Raw genomic sequence first — 15,588 nt, 5'->3', positions numbered from 1 at the left:
TTTGGTGGCTAGAGAGTTTTACGACTTTCACCTACCGCAGAATGCGTTAACCCTTGCTGGGGTCAATTAGTAAGCCAGGCGATAGGAAACAAGCGACAAAACAAATGGGACAGGACATGAGAGATATGTCGACACAGTAGCCAAAGGTCGACGGGTCCATGATCTCTATCAGACGCGAGATGAGGAAGAAAGAGAGAGAGAGAGGGTTGTTAATTAGAAATTAGAAGGACCCACAGCTAAGCAGATATCCTTTTTTCTTAATATTTATCCTTTGGCCTCAGCCTGCTGCACACTTTCTTTCGCCGTGTAATTAAAGTTGCCGATCTGCGGCCTAATGAAATGTTTAATGGACCAAAGATGAACCGTCTTCAGGGCTGAAAATGTGGGTCAACCTCGGTGTGTGTGCGTTTGTGTGTGCGAGTGTGTGTGTGTGTGTGTTTGGCTCAATTTGGGAGCTTCGTTAATGCCAGTGCTGGATATAGTTACTAATTGTTTGTTATTAGCGCGCCGTTCTGTAACTGTTTGGTTTTTTTTTTTGTTTTTTTATACCCTGTAAACAAGGCAAATAACTAAAAAGGGTCTACCAACTTAGTGTTAAAACTTTAAGCAGTCATTAGAAATCAAATCTAAAATTTTTATTGCTAAAATTAGTTGAAAATGTAGTAAAATATGTATACATATTAATATGATTTAATGTACAATATTTTTCCACACTTGGCATATTCTTCAAAACTCGCTAACACACGCAAATTAAAATATAGAATTCTGAATTTAAATATGCTTTTAGTTAAATATTTCAAATATTTGTTCTGAAAATTTCATAACGATCGCTTGGAAAATATAAAAGTTATTTGACTATTAGTCGGACACTTTCGAGCTGACAATTTTAAATATGAAAATTTGTATATATAAATAGTTTAATAATAATAAAATTTATTTTAAATATATCATAAATGCCACAGTTATTGCTATGGTATATAACTAGGGTAACTGTCCGTCGAGCAGGTTGGATTCGCAACGCTTTGCAACGGTACTCCTCAATATCGTTTTTGGGATTATGCGCACGCATTGATTGTAATCTTTCCATATTCTTTTTTCGCTGCTCCACGGCCAGAATGGAAGATTGGCAGAGTTGGAAGATGAGAGATGGGAGATGTGAGAGCTGGGAACTGGAGTTGGAGCTGGGAGCACGTTGATCGATAGCCATCACAACTCACTTGATGGGCCGCCGATCTCAACTCGATCACAACCCGTTTTCAGCAATTTTTGTTTTGCTTACTTTGTTTATTTTTTATTTTTCCAATTTTTTTTTTTTTTTTTTTTTTTTTTTTTGGTTTTGCATAAAACGCGCCTCATTTGCTTTACATGCCACAAAGCTTGAGTTGAGTTGAGTTTTTAAAAAGCGTTCAGCGCCGGCGTCGCCATCCTCATCAGCGGTTTGTGCGTCCGTCAGTCAGTCAGTCAGTCAGTCAGTCAGTTAGTCAGTTGGAGACCACCCAAGCAGCCAATATTTACCACCAAGGTTGCCTGACCACTGAGCCATTGGACACAACCAACACGGGATAACCACTCAGTTGGTTCAGTGGAATGGTGGCGCATCTTTTGCATTCATTTTGGGCTGCAAATTAGAAAAATGTTGCACGAAAATCAATAAAAGCTAATGGATGTTCATTTAGGGCGTCGACTAAATTGAAACCACATCAACTCTTTTACCTCTGGGCTAGTTGCTTGCCCAACAATGTGAGATAATTGCACTTGACCATCAAACCTGCCATTTCACTTAGGCGGTCTCTTAAATTGCACACAAAGTACAAATACTTCAAGACAATTTCCGTTTTACATTTTAGTTTTTTTCTCTCTCGATTTTTGTTAATTTTCTTACTAGTTTCTCTACACAATTTGAATAAATTTAGTGAGAATTTTGTGATCTTGTGATGTTGTTTTGAATTGAAAACATGTTAAAAACCATTCACACCATCAATTTTATCATTGTGCTAATGAAATTATAAACCATTAAAAAAATTTCAATATTTTAAAGGAATTTCTGGACGTGAAGGAATTTTTTTTATTACTTTTTAGAGCTGTGGTGTCCAAAAGTTGGCAAAAAATACTTTTTTCTATCACATGTGCTACGAAAAACTATTTTACTGCCTACTTTTTCCTACTTTTGGAATTAAGTACAATTAGGCATTAATTAAGAACTTGCTAAATAACATTTTTGTTAACCACATGCCAAATTTGTGTACTTTTTTTTAAGAAATATTAAAGGAAATTACGTAAATTAGTTGAGATTTATTCATTAACTTTAAACTTATTTATTTGTAAGCAAAATAATTTTTTTTTTTTTTTTTTTTTTTTTTTATAGCAATTTTAAAACATTTTGAAGCTTTTTGTATTAATAAACATCTGAAACCTCTTCTCTGCTGCTCTCAAATCAACTTCTTTATCAAATAAATCAAATATTATAAGGTATTTAAAAGTAAAGTGTATATATCATATTTTTGAATCAATTTCTTGTGACTTTAATAACTATATTTGACTAATTTTGCAATAATTTTCAGCTAGAAACATATTGAGCTTCTTATTCCCAACAATCTTTTAATATATCATAGGGTATTTAGCTCTAGAATTCAATTATGTCTGCTTGGAAAATTATTTAACTTGTATCTGGCAGAGAGTTATAATAGTTGTTATATCATACAAATGCGATATACTATCGCACACACCTCTTGAACTGATTTCAAGACTGCTGCAGCTCAGCTCAGTTGGGAATTACAGAGAGAGAAGGTGGGAAGGGGAAGAAAGAGTGGTAGAAAAGGAGGGAGCAAACTGCAAACCATTGCGCAAAGCAAATAAAATTATCTCATTACAAATTATGCCCGCAATGCTCAGCGAGTTGAGGAGGAGTATTCTGTGGATGCTGTGGAGGCTGTGGATGCTGCATGGGGCATGTGGCAAGCAGCCCTGTTGCACGCTCCTCTCGATGCGCGTACGCTAAATAGATTATGTCAAATGATCGAAATCACATCATAAATTCAGTTTGCCGAGCGGACCCAAACTTGAAGCCGATTCCGATCCCAAAACCCAAACTCGAAACCCAAAACGATGCACTCAAGTGCCGCTGGGTGCGAAATGAACGCGTCTAAAATCAAATAAGCCAGGGCGGCGCAGTGTAGGCGTGTGTAAGGGGGAGGGTAGGTAGTAGGAAGAAGAAGAAGGTGTCTTCTTATGGTCGAATCTTTGGATCGTTGGCTGCCTCTTTAACACGTTTTAAATGGAATGGCGAGCAGTGCGGCATTGATTATTGTTTTGCATGTGCCTCCCTAATCCCAAACAGATAACCCTCCTTTCCTCCCCTCCTTCCAGTCTTCCATGCAACTCTTAAAGTCTTCTGCTGTAATCCGAGGCCGGTAGCCAACGGCGCTTTGAAGGTGGAACTGAAACTGATAACGCACCACCGACACCAACAACGACTTGAACTGCAGCTGAGTCTTTGGCACTTTGAAACCGGGACTCCATCGGAGATTTGTGATTTTTTTTTTTTTTTTTTTTTACCTTGTCTGAAGGTGCAGAAGTTTGCTTGTTTGCCAGCCAAACAATAAAATATTGCAATGGCCAGCACAATAAATTCAATGGCTAAGTACGAATCAAAGAATCGAACATTGAGCATCGAGCAAGTATCGAAGAAATCGGATGAATCGAAGTTGGATCATTGGATGACTCCCTCACACTTTGCGTGCAAAAATCGATCAGCGCGAAATGGAAATTGAAGTTAAAAAGAGCTCAGGGCCTGTGGCGCTTTAAATATATATGCGATGTAGCCGCAGACGAGGGTGGATCTACAAGTTACTAATATCAAATATTTAAATAGAAAAGTAGAGTAACGGATAATATTAATTATGTAGGTACATTTTTAAGAAATCTCTATGTAAATCATTTTATTCAGCAATCTGTGTCAACTGTAGCAAATTTCATCGAGATAGCTTAACTGAGGGCCGAGTTAAGGTAGTTAGGATGTGATGAGCTGTCTATCAAAATCGAAGACCAGGAAATAACTGAATATTCTACCATATAAAACAATTTGTAGAAACTATAGTAAATTTTACTAACAAAGCTTTGCTTAACGCTGAGTTCACATAGATTGTTTGGGATGATTTATTTTTAAAAATAGATAATTAAAGAATAACTGAATATTCTACCATATAATACAGATAGTAGCAATTGCAGCAAATTTCGTCGACAAAGCTTTGCTAAGAGCTGAGTTCAGATAGATAGTATGGTATAATTCATCTATAAAAACAGAAAATCAAAGAATATTTTCATTATCTATCATATAATATAATTTGTAGCAGCTGCAGCAAATTTAATCGACAAAGCTAAGTAAAGAGCTGAAATCAGATAAATAGTATAGGATTTGTAATTATGGAAAATCAAGAAATAACTTTATTTTCAATGATATAATACAATCTGTTGAAGCAGCAACAAATTGCATACACATAGCTTGAATTTTCTTCACTTTTCTGTTGAACTTACATTTCATATTAAGTTAGGATAGATGTACTTGAGGGACAGCCCTCGCATATAGCATGCTTAAGATATACCCAGGCTATATCTCGATGCTGGGCAACAGGCCAATGACTTTGCAGTCAACTTTAAGCCGAGTGTCGGCTTTTGCGTGTGAATTTGCTTTGAAATTGGATAGTTTGGCAGTTAGAGTCGATGAATGTACATGGATCGTTGTCGGCATGCTTATAGAGGTTATGGAGTCAAGAAATTTGCTCTGGATTTGAGCACAGCTGGGCACAGAGTTCTTGCTGCTCAGTGTGTCTTTGGCATTATGATCATTGCCAGTTGAAATCAATTTGCAAATGGTTGAATGACATTGCCATGCCGCCCCTTTGTGACACTTTCCACAGTGCACAGTGTGGCAAGTGTAAAAAATGCATTTGCTTTGGCATCACAAGTCATCATCTGTGGGGTGATAAATTTTCAATTTGTTTGACTTGAGCTCTCGGTCAAAGTGTGACTCACACACAGAGAGAGAGAGAGAGAGAGAGAGAGACACCCACAACGTAGAATATATATTTCTCTATAGATTCTCAACTCTCTACACTCATTGAGCTGCTGCTGGTAGCGCAACGAATTTCAGTTGACACGGGGGAAAAGTAAAGCAGTAAAAACGCCGACGTTCATCATGGCCCATTGTGTGTAGTGCAACATTAGGTCATGCCACATCATAGATACAGCTACCTACACACAGTGTCTCCCTCTCTCTCTCTCTCTCTCTCTTCATCTCTCTCTTTCTGTCTGCATATATTAAAAACAATAACTCTTTGTGCCAAACTCTTGTTTCAACCACTTGGTGGGTCCAGCTAACTCATAAATATTCCCAGCAACCGGAACAAACAGAGAAAGAGAGAGAGAGTGTGTACGAAAGAGAGTTGACCATTATCTATTGAGCAAGTGACAAGTCCATTAGTAATGCCCGGCAAGTTAATTAGCATTTGAAATCTGAAATCTTCTCAGCTAAACGGCGGCTACTTTATGATATTCTCCATCAATTTCCATTTGAATGCAACTCTTAACTCACAAATACTTTAGTTAAAGGTTGTATTGTAAAAGCATTTCCTGTAAAAGTAAGAAATTTCCTTTTTTTTATAATTTAATAAAAGATTTTAAATTAAACAGATTCTGTTTCTTCTTACATAAATTAAGTCATGAAATTTGAAAGAACTATGTGTTTTTTTTTTAAATAATTCTTTGTTCCGCTCGAAGCTTCTCTACTTTTAGTGCGTCTAGCTCTTCGGCTATTCTATGCCCCTATCAATTGTTTTTCCCAGCTGATCTACTTAAGCTTCACTTTGCTTTAGTTGGCCCAGAATTATTTTCAATCCCAAACCAAATCTATAAGTATTATTTGAAATCAGGTGATTAAAATTATAAAATTGTGACTCTTGTTATCGATCAGTGAAGAGGCCACTCAATCAAGCATATCGAAGACTCATAATCCAAATAACCAAAAAATACATTTAAATGATTTGAGCTGTTTAAAGTTTTTTTTTGTTTCATATATTTTGTTTTTTTTTTTGTGTTTCCATATTCTTTGTCAATTTCTTTTTTCTTATTATCTATCTGTTTCAAAAATTTGATAGCACCGTATCTCAAGAACCTATTTATATTAATAGAATTAAATATTTTCATTTTGTTTCGCATCACAATCGTGACAAGCTTCGATAAATTGTTTGTTTTATTTGTTTTTTGGTATTGCAAAAATTATCAGCATCTGATATTTCTGGTGGGGCGTGCCGTACTACTTATAGATATGATTAAAATGTGATAACTGCAAATCAGAGCAAAGTTTAAGCACTTTCCTATGTAATCTTACTTAGCCCTCGAGGTGCTTGGCCTTCCACAAGCTTATAAAAGCCATAGATAGGTTTTCTTTATTAAATGTTTATTCAAGAAATAGTCAAATATTTACTTTTTAATAATTTGAATCAAATTATAAAACTTGACAGCTATCATATCAACAAATTTTCTTGAGAAACGTCTAATCAATACAGAATAAATTTATGAACAAATGAAGACCTAGATTTTAAGTTGTATTTAAAATACTCTTTACAATATATATTTAAATCGATTTTTTTCGTACATTTTACAGACAATATACAATAATTTGAGATAAGACTGAACAGTCTTTTGAATTCTTTAAAGCGAATTTTAGATAACAACACTGTAATTAGTTATATGGCCATTGTGTAGTTATATTTGCATTTAAATCAAATGATCTTAAGTATTAACTGAACGATTGTATTGAAATTGACAAATAGTTTTGATGGAATGATAATAAATCAATTAATAATGCGAATCATTATATCTTTTACATAAAAAACAATTAAAACACGAGGCAAAGGTTTCACATACTTGGTTTAACAAACTTTTCAGTAAACAATGATTGTACTACTTACCAAGTACTTGGTTCGCTCTATAACTGTTGGGAAAGAACATTATCAAAATAGTTTGATAAAAACACTTAAAACCTAATCACAACTTATCAAATAATCCGAAAAAAAAAACAGACCTTTACAAAATTCCATATGATCCAAGCAAAATGCATACTTAAAATTTAACAAGTAGAAGTATAATAATATACTCATTTTTTTTAAATCGGTAAAGCAGAGAGAACCTTCAAAATATTGAATTCAAATTTTTTGGTTCAAAAAAATCACTTTATTTTTTTTTCACAATTTTTTTGTTCTTTAAAAATAGTTTATAAGAGAGATTCAATATTTGAAAGAGTTCAACTAAGGAATATGATTTAAAAAATATTTGTCCGATGTTTTAAAATCAAGCTGAAATAAAATAAAAGATTGTAAAACATAACAAATAATGAAATTTAAGTAAATAAAAATAAATTTTGGAAATGAAGCAATATTTTAAGAAAGGTGTATTTAATATGATAATGATATTATTACTATTGCCAGTTAAATAGATTCGTCACGATGAAGTTAACTGAATAAAGTGGTCAAATTGTTTATAGTTGTCTCGCACTTGAATATTTCTTTGGCTGATGACGTAAACACTAGAAATTAATAATAAAAACAAATACGTACTCGTATATGAATTGAACGAGCCTGAGAAGCACTCTAAACGTCTGATCGTTGCGCCTGACTGATAAGAATATGCTCATATATGGTACAATCGGAAGATATTAACACCTTATCTCTGTCAGATCTTCAATGATTTGATTGAATTGCCTAGTCCAATTGCCTAGTCCAATATTGATAGCAGCTTGCGTATAAATAGCAGCCTGAGTTGTGCCCCTGAATTAGTCGAAGTTTAGTAGACAAACCACCAAATATGCTCAAGTCAATCGCCATTCTCGCTGTGGTCCTGGCCCTGGCCAGTGCCGAGCTGCACCGCATGCCGATCTACAAGCACGAGAACTTCGTGAAGACATCGGCTAATGTCAAGGCCGAGGTGGAGCATCTGCGTGCCAAGTATGGCCTGCCCATGAGCCGTGATGTCAATGAGGAGGAGCTCTCCAACTACATTAACATGGCCTATTATGGCGCCATCACTATTGGTACTCCTCCACAGAGCTTCAAGGTGCTGTTCGACTCGGGTTCCTCCAACTTGTGGGTGCCATCCAGCAAGTGTTGGTTCTTCGATGTTGCCTGCATGAACCACAATCAGTATGACCATGATTCCTCCTCCACCTATGAGCACAACGGCGAGAGCTTCTCCATCCAATACGGCTCCGGCAGTCTGTCCGGTTTCCTGTCCACCGACACCGTCGATGTCAACGGCCTGGTCATCAAGAGCCAGACCTTTGCCGAGGCCACCTCCGAGCCGGGCACCAGCTTCAACAATGCCAAATTCGATGGCATCCTGGGCATGGCCTATCAGCAACTTGCCGTGGACAATGTTGTGCCACCCTTCTACAACATGGTCTCCCAAAAGTTGGTCGATGACTCCGTCTTCTCCTTCTACTTGGCTCGCGATGGCACCTCCACCACCGAGGGTGGTGAGCTGATCTTTGGTGGCTCCGACTCGTCCCTTTACTCGGGTGAGCTGACCTATGTGCCCATCTCCCAGGAGGGTTACTGGCAATTCACCATGGACAGTGCCACCATCGATGGCCAGACTTTGTGCGATGATTGCCAGGCTATTGCTGATACTGGCACCTCTCTGATCGTCGTCACCGAGGAGGCCTACGACATCCTGAACAATCTGCTCAATGTTGATGATGATGGCATGGTCGATTGCTCCACCGTGGATACAATGCCTGTGCTCAATCTGAAGATCGGCGGCACCAGCTTCACCCTGGAGCCATCTGCATACATCATCCAGTCGGAGGGTAACTGCCAGTCCAGCTTCGAGTACATGGGCACCGATTTCTGGATCTTGGGCGATGTCTTCATCGGCAGGTACTACACTGAGTTCGATTTGGGACAGAACCGCATTGGTTTCGCTCCAGTTGCCTAAGAATTCTATTGAAATAAAACGAATTTTCTATCGCAAAAATATTGTAATTATCTATTTTCTATTTTTGTGTGACTTTCAAACTTGAAGGATTTTACAGTCTCGAGTTGTAAACACTTGAAATACTCAACATTCCAACGATTTGATATGTTGTAATATTACTTAACTGTTCTACTAGTGATATAATAGATTAATACACTGAAGTGCCCTTTTCTTGAAGGTAGACTCTGAAAATACCCTTTTGAATTTGATTTGAGAAGGGTATATTTATAGCCGCTGTTCACTACGATGATCAATTAAGCTATTTAAATAGATTTTGCTGGAAAATCAAAAACTCAACTATATTTTTATTCATCATAAAAGTTAAATTTTTTTCCATCACTGTCCATTATTTCCATACTTTTCCTTTGACACTTTTTTAAAAACTTCAAACTGTTATATTTAAGTCAAGTATTAACCGATTTCCTATTGAAATTTTCATTTCATCATTATTTGGCCCTTGTTTTTATTCTTTATCAAAACTGGAAAATAAATTTTTTTCCAACTCTGCCCATTTTTTTTAATTTTTTGCCTTTGGCACTTTTCAAAAACTTCAAACTGTCATAACTTTGTCAAATTTTAACCGAATTTTTTGCGGAATGTCAATTTAATCATTATTTGGCCTCTTTTTTGATTCTGCATCAAATTTGAAAAATTGAATTTTTTTTCCATCACTGTTAGTTTTTTTTTAAATACTTTCATTTAGGCGTTTTTTCAAAATCTTCAAGCTGTCATAACTTTGTCAATTCATAACCGATTACCTTTCGAAAACATTATTTGGCCCCTATTTTGGTTCTGCGTCAAAATTGGAAAGTTTAATTTTTTTTCCATCACTGTTAATTTTTTCAATTACTTTCATTTGGACATATTTTCCAAATATTTGTCAATTCTTAGCCGATTACCTTTCGATATCATTATTTAGCCCTTATTTTGACTCTGAATCAAATTTGGAAATTTGAGTTTTTTCCATTACTGTTCATTTTTTAAAGTTTTTATCTTTGACACTTTTCAAAGACTTTAAGCTGCCATACCTTTGTCAATTCTTAACCGATTTGCTTGCGGAAAGTCATTTTTATCATTATTTGGCCCCATTTTGGATTCTGCATCAAAATTTGCAAACTAAGTTTTTTCTATCACTGTCCATTTTTCCCATTTTTTACCTTTGACACTCTTCAGAAACGTTAAACTGCCATACCTTTGTCAATTCTTAACCGATTTCCCTGCGGAATGTCATTTTTTTCATTATTTGGCCCAGATTTGGATTCAACATCAAAATTTGAAGATAGAATTTTTTCTATAGCTGTCCACTTTTTAAATTTTTTACCTTTGACACTCTTCAGAAACGTTAAACTGCCATACCTTTGTCAATTCTTAACCGATTTCCCTGCGGAATGTCATTTTTTTCATTATTTGGCCCAGATTTGGATTCAACATCAAAATTTGAAGATAGAATTTTTTCTATAGCTGTCCACTTTTTCAATTTTTTAGCTTTGACACTTTTGAAAAACGTTAAACTGCCATACCTTTGTTAATTCTTAACCGATTTCCTTGCGGAATGTTATTTTTTTCATTATTTGGCCCAGATTTGGATTCAACATCAAAATTTGAAGATAGAATTTTTTCTATAGCTGTCCACTTTTTCCATTTTTTACCTTTGACACTCTTCAAAAACGTTAAGCTGCCATACCTTTGTCAATTCTTAACCGATTTGCTTGCGGAATGTCATTTTTATCATTATTTGACCGCTATTTTGAATCTGCATAAAAATAATATAATATAACTTAAATAAATATATTTTTTCTTTCTCAATCGAATACCAAACTTTGTTCCGAACTATAAATCCGATAAGCTGGTCTTGAGGTTATGAAAACTGATGTGACTGATATGTTAGAGTGAAGGGTATTGATTAAGTTGCCTCAGGGTACTTCAGGGGTTTTGAGTTCTCCCTAGAGCTACCAAAATGAGTAGGAAACATCGGCGATAAAGAGCCCCAACTAATGCCCTCTTCAAAATCAGTGATGTCAACTTCGAGTGGCTCGTGAATCTGGATTATTTGAAATGTCCAGCAAATGCGAATCCCGATTTCACACCTGAAAGATAATACGAGTACAACTTGTAGATATTAACAATCTTATCTAAAGTCCGATTTGCTATAATTTCTATGATTTGATAAGCAATTTGCTATAAATAAGCGACTTAGTAGCGCTTAGCAATTAGTCGAAATTTAGTAGACACCACCAACAATGTTAAAGGCAATCACAATCCTTGCCGTCGTCCTGGCCCTGGCCAGTGCCGAGCTGCATCGCGTTCCCATCCTGAGGCAGGAGAACTTTGTGAAGACTCCGGGCAATATCAAGGCTGAGGTGGAGCATCTGCGTGCCAAGTATGGCCTGCCCTTGTCCTTCCGCTCCGGCACCGAGGAGCAGCTCTCCAACTCGATGAACATGGAATATTATGGCGCCATCACCATTGGTACTCCCCCACAGAACTTCAAGGTGCTGTTCGACTCGGGCTCCTCCAACCTGTGGGTGCCATCGAACAGCTGCTCCAGCTATGCCTGCGAGGTGCACAATCAGTACGATTCCAGTGCCTCCTCCACCTATGAGGCCAACGGCGAGAGCTTCTCCATCCAATACGGCACTGGCAGTCTGTCCGGTATCCTGTCCGCCGATACCGTCGATGTCAATGGACTAACCATCTCGGGCCAGACCTTTGCCGAGGCCACCAATGAGCCGGGCACCAACTTCAATGATGCCCTGTTCGATGGTATTCTGGGCATGGCCTACCAGACAATTGCTCAGGACAATGTTGTGCCGCCCTTCTACAACATGGTGGATCAGGGTCTGGTCGATGACTCCGTCTTCTCCTTCTACCTGGCTCGCGATGGCACCTCCACCACCCAGGGTGGTGAGCTGATCTTTGGTGGCTCCGACTCGTCCCTCTACTCGGGTGAGCTGACCTATGTGCCTGTTTCCGAGCAGGGTTACTGGCAATTCACCATGGCCAGTGCCGACATTGATGGCAACAATCTGTGCGATGATTGCCAGGCTATTGCTGATACCGGCACCTCTCTGATCGTTGCTCCCGCCGCTGCCTATGAGACGCTGAGCGAGATCCTCAATGTGGACAGTGAGGGTATGGTCGACTGCTCCACCGTCAGCTCGCTGCCAGTGATCACCTTCAGCATTGGAAGCGGCACCTTCGATCTGGAGCCATCTGCATACATCATCCAGTCGGATGGCAACTGCCAGTCCAGCTTCCAGTACATGGGCACCGATTTCTGGATCTTGGGCGATGTCTTCATTGGACAATACTACACTGAGTTCGATTTGGGTAACAACCGCATTGGCTTTGCTCCAGTTGCTTAAATTTATCCAAGCGAACTTTCCAGTGATTAACTAACTAAATAATTATGGGTATTATCAAGGCTAACTCTTCAGTTAGCTTCGAGTTATGTATTCATAAAATATTGTAATATCATCTAACATGAGTCTGCATTTTTGTTTTTCTTTTAAATTGGAAACGGGTTAGATCGAAGTTAAATGAAATTAATAGATCTTTTATAACAATTTTCTATTTTTTCAATATTTCAATTTTTTTTTAACAATTTTCTTTTTTTTCAGTATATTTTATTCTATTTCTTAGCGCTAGATAAAATCACTTTCTATTACTTTTATTTTTTTTTTAAGTATTTTGGCTTTTTTTAAGGTAAAAATTGTCTTTTTATTGTATATCTTTTAACGTAAATCTGATGGGACTGACCCCGCCTTCTTCTGGCTATTACTCACATTTTTTTTGTACAAAATTAATAGACAATTTGTGCTCTTTAAGCACAGTGTCTAAAAACCCCTTAAGGTATTTTGTATACATATGAAATTTATATAAATTTTACTGTCTGCCTATTTTGTATGGAGTCCAAACCGCATGCACTAGGGGGCTGAAATTTGCACACAACATAGCTAAGACACATTTTATCGTGCAATAAAAATCGCGCGCCAAGTCTGACTTTTTTCTCGCCACATATAGCCTTTTTTCGCCAATTCTGGCTTTTTTTTGTGCAGCTCTGACTTTTTCACACCAAATCTTAAAATGTTGCCTGTAAATCTGGCGTTTTTACGCCAAAACCGGGTTATACTTGCCAAGCAAAGCCAATTACAATTGAAGTAAGTATAATTTTTTATCTTTCTTATCATTTTTATTCTATCTATAGTATAATCTATTGTAGTTGGCACGTGGTAACCGTTATTTTGATTTGATTTGTTATCGTTGCGCAGACACGTCATCGATGACGAATTCTTGACCAGCTTTAATGGGTTTGTCGTAGACATTTGGAAGGGCGCTTAAAAAACCATCAGTGACCATTAAGTTTTTCGATATTAACAATCTTATCTATGTGAGATTTAAAGGGATTTGATTGATTACGCTACACTGATAGCGAGTACAAAATTGGAGTATAAATATGTGTGGAGAGTACGAAAGAAACCTTAGTATCGAATTGGATATCCAAATAAAAATGCTCAAGGCTATTCTCGTGATCGGTTTGCTGGCGACACTCGCCGGAGCCGAGCTTCTACATCGTATGCCGATCTACAAGTGGGAAAATCCGGTGAAAAGTCGCGATAATTTAATGGCCGAGGTGTCACTTTTGTGTGTGAAGTACAATGGGACAAATACGAATGTCTTGAATATGACAACAGCACCGACAACAACTACAAGTAGTGGGAGTAATGAAGGCTTTGAGCCTTTACATCCAACGTTAAATAATTTCTTTTATGGTACAATTCAGATTGGAACACCTCCAGATTTCTTTAATGTAATGTTCGATACGGGATCTTCGAATCTTTGGGTGCCATCGTACAATTGCACAAGTCCAGGCTGCCTTTTTCACACCCAATACTTTCCGGGCCTGTCCTCTACATATAAGCCAGTGGAAAATGCGAACATTACCATCGCATATAATCTAGGTGCAATATCCGGTTACCTTGGAATGGATACCGTGCTTATTTCTGATAATCTTATGCGCATATCTAATCAAACAATTGTCGCTGCAACCAGTGAGACTGGCTTTAAGAATTATTTCTTCGATGGTATTCTGGGCATGGGATCTCCAAATATGGCTAAGGAGTATATAGCATCACCAGTCTACAATATGTATAAGCAAGGTTTGATAAGTCAACCAGTATTCTCGTTCTATATGGATTTTGAGGACACAACAGCATTTGATGGTGAAGTGATCTTTGGCGGTTCCGATTCCGAATTCTACGCAGGCAACATGACTTATGTTCCTGTTTCGAATCCTTTATTCTGGCAGTTCCAAATGACGGCCGCCTCCATGGAGGGCGTTTCCCTCTGCTCCAATTGTGATGCTATTGTCGATACTAGCACTTTTCTGATCATGGCACCTCCAAGGGCCTATAATCATATTTATACCATGCTCAATGTCAATCCGGATGGTTCCGTCGATTGCTCAAATATTAACACGATGCCAACGCTCAAGTTTCTTATTGGAGGTACCGTCTTTGGTATTCCTGCCTCGAACTATGTGCTGGATTCAAACTCTGGTGCTTGTACTTTGGGTATTCAGACCATGAACACGGATTTCTGGATACTGGGCAATATTTTCATTGGACAATATTATACGGAATTCGATGCCGGCAAACAACGCATTGGATTCGCTTCTGTCCACGGTGCACAATACACAAACCAGAAAAATCACACAAATTCCGCATTTGTCAGCTATTCTAACATGTGGAGTGTATTTGCTTTAGTAAATATTATTAGTTATATTTTTTGAAATTTGTTTTTGAATCTAAAATCTATGACAGCATCTTTTTGAAATATATTATGAAAATTATTTTTTAATGAATTGAGAATTTTTAAAATGATAACTGTATATATATTAAAAGGTAGCAAGTTTTTTTTTTTAGAAAAAAATTACCGAAGAAATTTTACGTATTGGAAATGACAAATGAGGAATTTAAAATATTAGAAATTTATTAAATAAAAATAGCAACATTAGAAAAAATTTTATTTGACATTTATTCCACTTTAAAATTATCGCTGGAAATATATAAAAAATTACCAAAGAAATTACATGGATTAGAAAATTAAAAAATTATTAAAATTGTAAGAAATAATAAATTGTTTTTTTTGTATTTATATGAATTTTATTTTTGAATATTATATGTGTAAAGAAAAGACAAATAAGGAATTTAAAAAATTAAGAAATTATCAAATAAAATTAGCAATCTTGGGAAAAATTGTATTTAAATTAAGCCACTTTAAATAATCGCTGGAAATATATCAAAAATTACCAAAGAAATATTATGAATTAGAAACTTGAAAAATTATTAAAACTGTAAGAAATAATAAAGTTTTTTTTTTTTGTATTTATATGAATTTTATTTTTGATTATTATGTGTGTAATATTTGCTACAATATGATATTGATATATATTTGTCGGATAAGACAACTCTTGAGTCAGACTTGTTGTAGATTTAGAGAAGATTTGCAGAATTTGAAAAGAGTAGATTCCAGTGATAATCTTCTCTGATTGAGTTGCAT

General features: G+C 36.6%; 3 protein-coding genes across 3 annotated transcripts; all 3 read left to right on the top strand.

Annotated features, from left to right (window-relative positions):
- Positions 1–7,830: 7,830 nt before the first annotated feature.
- LOC117791040 (lysosomal aspartic protease-like) lies at positions 7,831–9,027 on the top strand. The gene has a single exon (XM_034630671.1). It carries the CDS (start codon positions 7,861–7,863, stop codon positions 8,986–8,988), a length of 1,128 nt encoding a protein of 375 aa, XP_034486562.1. The 5' UTR covers positions 7,831–7,860; the 3' UTR covers positions 8,989–9,027.
- A 2,208-nt stretch (positions 9,028–11,235) lies between these two features.
- On the top strand, positions 11,236–12,512 carry LOC117790953 (lysosomal aspartic protease-like). Its single transcript, XM_034630575.1, has one exon. The coding sequence runs from the start codon at positions 11,268–11,270 to the stop codon at positions 12,390–12,392; it is 1,125 nt and encodes a 374-aa protein (XP_034486466.1). The 5' UTR covers positions 11,236–11,267; the 3' UTR covers positions 12,393–12,512.
- Positions 12,513–13,514: 1,002 nt separating this feature from the next.
- LOC117793907 (lysosomal aspartic protease-like) lies at positions 13,515–14,886 on the top strand. The gene has a single exon (XM_034634350.1). It carries the CDS (start codon positions 13,538–13,540, stop codon positions 14,816–14,818), a length of 1,281 nt encoding a protein of 426 aa, XP_034490241.1. The 5' UTR covers positions 13,515–13,537; the 3' UTR covers positions 14,819–14,886.
- The last annotated feature ends 702 nt before the right edge of the window (positions 14,887–15,588 follow it).

The sequence above is a fragment of the Drosophila innubila genome, chromosome X (genome assembly GCF_004354385.1).
Source record: "Drosophila innubila isolate TH190305 chromosome X, UK_Dinn_1.0, whole genome shotgun sequence".
Taxonomy (NCBI): Eukaryota; Metazoa; Arthropoda; class Insecta; order Diptera; family Drosophilidae; genus Drosophila; species Drosophila innubila.
This window is presented reverse-complemented; position numbering and strand designations above follow the sequence as displayed.

Excerpts from the sequence above, each read along its gene's own strand:
- LOC117793907 (XM_034634350.1), top strand. The coding sequence starts at position 13,538 with ATGCTCAAGGCTATTCTCGTGATCGGTTTGCTGGCGACACTCGCCGGA.
- LOC117791040 (XM_034630671.1), top strand. The coding sequence starts at position 7,861 with ATGCTCAAGTCAATCGCCATTCTCGCTGTGGTCCTGGCCCTGGCCAGT.
- LOC117790953 (XM_034630575.1), top strand. The coding sequence starts at position 11,268 with ATGTTAAAGGCAATCACAATCCTTGCCGTCGTCCTGGCCCTGGCCAGT.